This window comes from Copadichromis virginalis, linkage group LG10 (assembly GCF_057382275.1).
Source record: "Copadichromis virginalis isolate Kocher_CV1m ecotype Utaka linkage group LG10, C_Virginalis_male_GT1.1, whole genome shotgun sequence".
Lineage (NCBI taxonomy): Eukaryota > Metazoa > Chordata > Actinopteri > Cichliformes > Cichlidae > Copadichromis > Copadichromis virginalis.
In genome coordinates this window covers 15,117,343-15,127,025 of record NC_140627.1, presented here as the reverse complement: position 1 = coordinate 15,127,025, position 9,683 = coordinate 15,117,343, and the positions used below count along the sequence as shown (strand labels likewise).

General features: G+C 42.8%; 1 protein-coding gene across 1 annotated transcript; it reads left to right on the top strand.

Moving 5' to 3' along the window:
• The first annotated feature begins 381 nt into the window (after nt 1-381).
• gsx1 (GS homeobox 1) lies at nt 382-3,403 on the top strand. Its single transcript, XM_085470108.1, has 2 exons — nt 382-2,672; nt 2,779-3,403. The coding sequence occupies exons 1-2, from the start codon at nt 2,294-2,296 to the stop codon at nt 3,129-3,131; spliced, it is 732 nt and encodes a 243-aa protein (XP_085326234.1). The 5' UTR covers nt 382-2,293; the 3' UTR covers nt 3,132-3,403.
• Nucleotides 3,404-9,683: the final 6,280 nt, after the last annotated feature.

Genomic DNA, 9,683 nt, shown 5'->3' with positions numbered 1-9,683 from the left:
ATTTGTCAGTCTCCAGTTGGGATTGCAAATTAGGATAAGCCTCCCCTGCGAGAGGACCCATGAAACCTCTATTCCTATCCACGGGATGACTGCTGCACATAATTTGAAAATTAGGGCCTCTGATAACATCTTTATGTTGAGCAATGCGTCAAGCTGCCACCGCGTAGGCTGCATATCTGAGAAAGCTTGATATGAGGCATAATTCTTTTCAAATCTGAAGCGATTAGAGGCCTGAATTGAAAAAGAGAGCGACGCGTTTTACCCCTCCTTTTTCATCATCATCATCATCATCATCATTATCATTATTATTATTATTATTATTATTACTATTATTATTTTATTTTAGGGGGGCTTTAGCGCACAAGCTGGCAAGCTCTCGGTGAGTGTTTTGAGGTATGATGAAAACAAGTCATTAACGTATTAACTAATTAGGAATCGTAATAAAAGCGGCAGATTCGTATTTACAGGTTTCAGAGATTGCAGCAAGATTGACAGACTAGTGGCTCATTCCTGGCAGGAAATGAAAGGATGGACTAATGCAAAAAATAAATAAATCTGAAAATGGCTCTCGCGCATATAACAGGTTTTTGTCCTAATGACGAGATCTCGTTAAAGGATTTAACTGCTCCTAATTTGTAACTACTTTAATGGCGCCACCTAATTACAGGTCTTGTTTTTTTTATTTTTTATGGAAGATTAGCGGTGTGAAGCTGAGCGCATTAAGCCTCTTTTATGAGGAGAGAACAGATAGCATCACACCGTCATGTGGCTGTGTTGTGTGGAGCTGAAGGACTAATTCCCTGGACGTGACAATTTATGGCAAATGATGCTTAAAGCATAACACGTAAACAATAAAGCGACAACGAGGAGCCTTTCTTACATTAAAAAAAAAGATGGCCTTCGTGTCAAGTATAGGAACATCAGAAGGAAAGAAAAAGAGGGGAAAACAAGCGTCGAGTTTCGCCTTTTATGTCATGTCTAGTCGTACTTTAACGTTGTGTGCTTAGGAAAGAAGCAGCTCTGCAGAAGAAGAATCGCATTCCACTATTTACTCACATATTACGGCTCCAAGTCTCTTTGAAGGTCTTGTTCAGAAAGCCTTAAAGTGAAAGAAAATGTTTTCCTATTACTTAATTCAATCAGAGCGCGAGGCGGGGGCTTCACGCACCGCGCACTGGGCTCCTCTATGACAGAGTCGCCTTTGTTGGGTCTATCCGCCGCTGTCACACACTTTAATTCGACTCTCTTTCTCTCTCATTGAAAACCCTCCACAATGACATTCAATAAGGGCCGCGGAGTGAAAACCTGGTTATTTTTACATATTCTTTCCCCCGACTCGGCAGGGGCCCGAGCAAAGGAATTAATCACTGCTCTTTAACAGCACTGGCTTCAGGCAATGACTTGTCCCTTTTTTTGTGCCCAGAAATGACACATTAACCCTAAAATGGATATGCATAAACTTTACATTCAGCTGTTGCGTTTATGTTTTTTTCTTATTCTTTCTGCACTGTCAGTAAAGTAGACACACGGACCTGCCGGGATGCAGACGCAAATAATGAGGAAAAAAGAAAGAAAGAAAAGACGTAGGTTTTGGAATCATGGGTGTTTTCTGGTGTTAATTAAAAAAAAGAAAAACTTTAACAATACTTGGCGGCTTTGCCTTGACAGCTCCACCAAATATAGACGCGATTAACTTTTGATTTTTAAAAGCAACTGCGGGGAAATCGCTCTCTAATTTACCTGCTGGATTGAAATATTTGAATAAATGTAAATGTGTGCCAGCGACTCTCCACCTCTACCTCTCGCCCCGGGACACGCAGACCTACTTTAGACTTTAACTCAGACACACTGGTTAATGTCTAAGACAAAACTTGAATGCACGCCGGCTCTCCAAATGTAACAGAAACGTTTTCTCTCGCAAATTTAAGCTCGTCTCTATGATAAAATGAGAATGATGATAAAAGGGAGAATGGGCTGTGCCGCCTCTTGCGGCGTGGGTGGGGCTGACAAGAATAGACTACATTATGCAGTTCATTTAGTTAACAAGTGAAATAATGGGGAAGCGTGCAGTGGGAATGCCGAGAGAAAGGCACAAAACCCTATTGAGAGCTCTTGGCCGCTTACAGCGTAACCGTCACATGGCCGAACCGAGTCCACGGCAGCTATTTAAGGAGAGGCTGTGCGCCTTCAGCACCACTTCGCTGTCCACAGTCCCGGAGAGAGCACGCTGACGCAACCAAACGAGCACGAACGACTTCAACTTTCGAGCACGCCGAGCAACAAGTTTGCAAACATGCCGAGATCTTTTCTCGTGGATTCCTTGATTTTAAGGGAGGCCAACGACAAAGGGAACGAGAACAACCCACCTTTATTCCCGTACGCTGTGCACTCGCCGCATCACGCGCACGGGCTGCCAGGCTCCTGCCACTCGAGGAAAGCCGGGCTTTTGTGCTTCTGCCCGCTGTGCATGACCGCCTCCCAGCTCCATCCATCTCCACCGACGCTGCCGCTTCTCAAAGCATCGTTTCCTCCCTTCAGCTCACAGTACTGCCACTCGGCTCTGTCGAGGCAACACTCTTCATCCAACAGCGTCAACCTCAGCCACGGACCGGGGATATACCAGGCTGCCTACTCGGTCCCAGACCCTCGACAGTTCCACTGCATCTCCATCGGTGAGTAGAGGCTGTTTTAACTACTGATCGAGTTCAGAAAACGCTTTATTAAATTTGTTTCCACAATTTCCCCCCCGTGGCTCACAGTTTATGTTTGTTTTCTCAGAAAACAGTAACGGCAAACTTCAGAGCAGCAAGCGCATGCGCACCGCCTTCACCAGCACGCAACTTTTGGAGCTGGAGCGAGAGTTCACCTCCAACATGTACCTCTCCAGACTGAGGCGCATTGAGATCGCCACGTACCTGAACTTGTCCGAGAAGCAGGTGAAAATCTGGTTCCAGAACCGCAGAGTGAAGCACAAAAAGGAGGGAAAGAGCAGCGGCCAAAGGACTGGATCACATAACTGCAAATGCTCGTCCCTGTCAACCGCCAGATGCTCGGAGGAAGAGGATGATGACATTCCCATATCTCCTTCCTCGTCCGAAAAGGAAGATGTGGACCTGTCCGTCTCCCCCTGAACGCCCCCCTCTTTGATCCCCCCTTTCTGAAAGATTTTGCTCCTGATGATTTTGAATACAGCCAAAAACAAACAGACTGTTCCACTTGTGTTCAGTCGACTGTACATAGACAGAGAATATTTTAAAATCAGGGGACTTCCCTGAATTATTGTATAGCTGTATACATGTTGTACGTTTTGTATGTAGTTTTTTCTGAAAACAGTCACTTGTTGTTGCCAATCCGATGAATATGGTAGGCATATTTGTAAAGATACCCTCCCCCCCCCCCCCCCCCCCCCAAAAAAAAAAAAAAAAAACCCCAAACAAACAATAGCAACATTGTTAATGAGTATTTTGGGGAAGACAGTATTTTGTACTATACTTGGTAAATACTGGTTAGATTCATTCTATGTGGATGGAACTGTGACTTAAAATATGGAAAGCTGGAGAGAAATCCGCCGACACCACTCTGAAATTATATCCTCAGTGTAATTGAAAAAAAAAAATATTTATTTATTTAAAAATGTTCATACTTAAATAAAATATTTCTGAGCGGTAGACTGCGTTGTCTTGTGGGTTATTATTTTATGTTTTTTTGCGCACCACTGAATGCGCACGGGGACAAACATTCTGTATTCTGTTTTCCGGCTGAAAATATTAGTTTGGGTATTAATTTAAAAGGAAAAAGCCAAAAAGGTACAATTACAAATATTCGAAATTGTATCTAGTATCCTTTATTTAAACTAAGAAATAAGATATAGGGACATTCACATATTAAAACTTTGGATAGCTGCGCTTAGGTGAAAACGTTCGCTTTGCTCGGCTTTTCAGAACTTAGACTGTTTCTGTGCAAATTAAACACGCATATTTTAAAATTCCCTCACGAAACGTTAAAGCTGCTGGTTGCAGGGTGTGTTGGTGCTTTGGGGAGATTTTAAAGGTGCTTAACAGAGTTAATTTTCCCCCACAGAAACCCAAAACAAATTTGGTGTTACTATTTCCCCCCGTGAGATTCCCAGACTGCCCTGCGTCGTACACACAAATAAAATGTTCTTTTGCATCGAAGAAGCGCGTTGGATATTACGTGCCTAAGAAGGAGTAAATTAAGTACTTCATAATCTTTATCACTCAGAAGCGATAAATGCATTATCGTGGACACCTCTTACGCGCTTTCCCTGGGGGGCACTCGACCCAGCTATAGCTGCCTGGCCCTTCTGAGCTTTCCCCCCCCCAAAGTTTCATCCCAGCTGAAACGATCTGTCTCGTGTGACCGAGTAAATAATCACTGTGGGTGTATAATGGTGCATCAGGAATGCGCATAACTTAAGATATCGATCTAACATGAAAATAAATGAGAAAAGGACGCAGTTTAGTGTCCGTGACCCAGATTGTTCTAATTGTTAACGGAGCACTGTGCACAAGATTGTTGTCGGTTTTATAAACTCTGTGTGCTTTAGCCCCATACAAACCTATTAAAACTCGACACGTGTAACTTGATAACATAAAAAAATATTAATTAGCATAGCATTTTTAAAAAAAAAATTGTTAATGATTTAAACCAGCCAAATGAATTATTTGTCAAATAATACGCGGCAGCCCTTAACACTGGAATTCCCAGCTTCTACCGTTCTACCTTTAAAAGCCGGAGAGCAGTCAAGTCAAGAAGGCTTCTACCTGAGACCCCCGCGGAGTCATCATTTTGCGTTTCTACCTTTAAAAGCCGGAGAGCAGTCAAATGCTGGAAGTGGAAGCTAAATTGGCTAGTCATTCATATGTATATTGGGTCGTTACCTAGGAATTCTGGAGGGAGGGGATTGGGGGAGAAATCAACACACATGAGTCTAGGTCCTTTGTTGCTGACATTTATTGATAAAAACAGTAGTTTCATTTCATGTTATTTCCTTTTTCATTTCAAGCAAGGAAGTGGATGTAGTTAGTAAGTAAGATATTTCAGACATTATTCTGACACAGAGGAGGAGATACTGGAATTATAATTAGTATCTATGCATGCATTTGTGATTTTGTTTGACCTTCCCATTGCTCACAATTTGAATTTGTTCACACTGCAGATGAGTGTCTCAGTCCCCAAACAAGCTCTCTTTTTCGGTGGAGAAGCAGTCTCCTCATCCGCAGTGAGTGTGGAGAAATCAACACACATGAGTCTAGGTCCTTTGTTGCTGACATTTATTGATAAAAACAGTAGTTTCATTTCATGTTATTTCCTTTTTCATTTCAAGCAAGGAAGTGGATGTAGTTAGTAAGTAAGATATTTCAGACATTATTCTGACACAGAGGAGGAGATACTGGAATTATAATTAGTATCTATGCATGCATTTGTGATTTTGTTTGACCTTCCCATTGCTTACAGTACAAAAAACCAACCATTTGTACACATATGTACTAATAATAATAAAAAGTGAGTGCAACACTGCAACCCATCACCCCGTCGTTCAGTGGTCGTTGATCAGTGGTCCATTGTGGCACCATTCAGAGCACTGGTACAATAGTACCAGCAAGATATGGGAAGACATTGCAAATGTACTTGGATTTTAGGTTGCAAGCCACCCAAAACTTGATCCCAAACTTGTCAGGTTTACTTGCAATATACTGCAGGAAACCCGTCACCCCGTCGTTCTGTGGTCCATTGTGGCACCACTGATCAACGACCACTGAACGACGGGGGTGTGACCCCGCTGATCAGTGTGACCTGACCCCACTGATCAATTGTGATCAAGGGTATATATATGATACAATCTCACTGCACTTAGCCTAACCCTTCATTGCCCTGAAGAATCCTGTGGTGTACGGACCTCCTCTCCAAGGAAAGAAAATGCAGAGAAGACTCACCACCCAGCAGGCGTTGGAAATGATCCTGGCGGAAGTCGACCCTTGTGACTCGGATGGAGAAGACCTAGAAGTTCAGCCGGATTCGGACTCAGAGCTGTCTGATCAGTCTTCCGGTTAGTTTCATTTCATGTTATTTCCTTTTTCATTTCAAGCAAGGAAGTGGATGTAGTTAGTAAGTAAGATATTTCAGACATTATTCTGACACAGAGGAGGAGATACTGGAATTATAATTAGTATCTATGCATGCATTTGTGATTTTGTTTGACCTTCCCATTGCTCACAATTTGAATTTGTTCACACTGCAGATGAGGAGACTGCTTCTCCACCGAAAAAGAGAGCTTGTTTGGGGACTGAGACAGCGAAAGATGGCACAGTGTGGCGTGAAGAACATGTGGGGACCCGTCTCCCTTTCACCCCTATAGAACCGTACGCTGCAGATGGAGAGCCAACGGCTAAGGCCAGGAGAAGTATCTTGAGTCGCCTTCAGAGCTTCCTGTGTTTCATCACTCTTGACATGCTTCGTAGCATTCAAGAATGGACTATTCAACATGCACAGCAAACGGAGCATGTTTGTTGGTTCATGGACCTCCCTGAACTAATGGCATTTATTGCTATTGTCATCTTGCGGGGGGTTTACAGGGTTCCATCTGTAAATGACTGCTGGTCAGCAAACCTGGGAAACCCACAGATAATTGGAACTATGGCACGAAACCGCTTCCAAGACATCATGCAACACCTACGCTTTGATGACAAGTCCACCCGCTGTGATCGAGCAAAGACTGATAAGTTCGCAGCAATTTCCAGTGTGTGGGGATCATTTGTCACCAACTGCATCACGTGCTACAACCCTGGTCTACATATCACCATCAATGAACAGCTTTTCCCATCAAAAACTCGGTGCAGTTTCCTGCAGTATATTGCCAGTAAACCGGACAAGTTTGGGATCAAGTTTTGGGTGGCTTGCGACCTAAAATCCAAGTACATTTGCAATGTCTTCCCATATCTTGGCAAGGACCCCAATCGTCCCACTGGGGAGAGACTTTCCGAAAATGTAGTTATGAGGCTGATGGAACCATTCCTGGACAAGGGCAGAAATGTTACCACTGACAATTTTTTCACATCGCTTTCACTTGCGCAAAAACTTCTTAGACGGAAAACCACCATCCTCGGCACAGTCAACAAGATTCGCAGGGAAATTCCTCAATCCACTAGACAGACAGATCGCAATGAATTCACCACTCAGGTATGTTGCAGGTCTTTTGTGGTTCTATGTTTATGTGTTTCATTGTGTGTAAAAGGGCTATGGAATTAACAATTTATCTTATTTCTTAGGTGTTTTCAACCTCTGCTGCCACGCTGACGGCGTATGCGGCCAAACGGAAGAAGACAGTATATATTCTTAGCAGCATGCACAGCGTGGTTCAGACCGAAAACACTACCAAAAGGAAGCCAAACACTGTCACCCTTTACAACAAGACAAAGTGTGGCGTGGATGTGATGGACCAGATGGTTCGGGAGTACACTGTCCGCAAAGGAACACGGCGCTGGCCAGTTGCCGTGTTTTATAACATGATTGACATGGCAGCACTGAATGCACATGTGCTGTATCAAGAATGCACCGGGACGAAGGAAAGACGGGTGGACTTCCTGGTAGCCCTTGCAACCGAATTGGCTCACTCTCATGTAGCTGCGAAGAAGGAAAGAAAAGAACAGTTGCTTCGGACACAACCCTCCACACCGAGCCCTGGAAAAAGGGCCACGTGTCAGGTCAAACACAGATGCAAAAAAAATCAGGCCACTGTGCGATGTGTTCACTGCTACAGGTACACATGTGGTAAATGCAGGCGACAGATACCGTGGCAGTGCCAGGATTGTGAGTGATTGCTGAAAATGTTGTAATGTACTCACTCAATTTTTGTTATTATTTGTAAACATGTGTACAAACGGTTGGTTTTTTTTCTATTTTCATCAATAAATGTCAGCAACAAAGGACCTACATGTGTGTTGAGTTCTCCCTAAGATGGCATACTGAAACACTCCAAGTGTTTGCAAGTAAACCTGACAAGTTTGGGATCAAGTTTTGGGTGGCTTGCAACCTAAAATCCAAGTACATTTGCAATGTCTTCCCATATCTTGCTGGTACTATTGTACCAGTGCTCTGAATGGTGCCACAATGGACCACTGATCAACGACCACTGAACGACGGGGTGACGGGTTGCAGTGTTGCACTCACTTTTTATTATTATTAGTACATATGTGTACAAATGGTTGGTTTTTTGTACTGTAAGCAATGGGAAGGTCAAACAAAATCACAAATGCATGCATAGATACTAATTATAATTCCAGTATCTCCTCCTCTGTGTCAGAATAATGTCTGAAATATCTTACTTACTAACTACATCCACTTCCTTGCTTGAAATGAAAAAGGAAATAACATGAAATGAAACTACTGTTTTTATCAATAAATGTCAGCAACAAAGGACCTAGACTCATGTGTGTTGATTTCTCCACACTCACTGCGGATGAGGAGACTGCTTCTCCACCGAAAAAGAGAGCTTGTTTGGGGACTGAGACACTCATCTGCAGTGTGAACAAATTCAAATTGTGAGCAATGGGAAGGTCAAACAAAATCACAAATGCATGCATAGATACTAATTATAATTCCAGTATCTCCTCCTCTGTGTCAGAATAATGTCTGAAATATCTTACTTACTAACTACATCCACTTCCTTGCTTGAAATGAAAAAGGAAATAACATGAAATGAAACTACTGTTTTTATCAATAAATGTCAGCAACAAAGGACCTAGACTCATGTGTGTTGATTTCTCCCCCAATCCCCTCCCTCCAGAATTCCTAGGTAACGACCCAATATACATATGAATGACTAGCCAATTTAGCTTCCACTTCCAGCATTTGACTGCTCTCCGGCTTTTAAAGGTAGAAACGCAAAATGATGACTCCGCGGGGGTCTAAGGTACTACCCCGAAATGACTGCTCTCCGGGGGTGTAAGTGTTAACACTGGAATTCCCAGCTTCTACCGTTCTACCTTTAAAAGCCGGAGAGCAGTCAAGTCAAGAAGGCTTCTACCTGAGACCCCCGCGGAGTCATCATTTTGCGTTTCTACCTTTAAAAGCCGGAGAGCAGTCAAATGCTGGAAGTGGAAGCTAAATTGGCTAGTCATTCATATGTATATTGGGTCGTTACCTAGGAATTCTGGAGGGAGGGGATTGGGGGAGAAATCAACACACATGAGTCTAGGTCCTTTGTTGCTGACATTTATTGATAAAAACAGTAGTTTCATTTCATGTTATTTCCTTTTTCATTTCAAGCAAGGAAGTGGATGTAGTTAGTAAGTAAGATATTTCAGACATTATTCTGACACAGAGGAGGAGATACTGGAATTATAATTAGTATCTATGCATGCATTTGTGATTTTGTTTGACCTTCCCATTGCTCACAATTTGAATTTGTTCACACTGCAGATGAGTGTCTCAGTCCCCAAACAAGCTCTCTTTTTCGGTGGAGAAGCAGTCTCCTCATCCGCAGTGAGTGTGGAGAAATCAACACACATGAGTCTAGGTCCTTTGTTGCTGACATTTATTGATAAAAACAGTAGTTTCATTTCATGTTATTTCCTTTTTCATTTCAAGCAAGGAAGTGGATGTAGTTAGTAAGTAAGATATTTCAGACATTATTCTGACACAGAGGAGGAGATACTGGAATT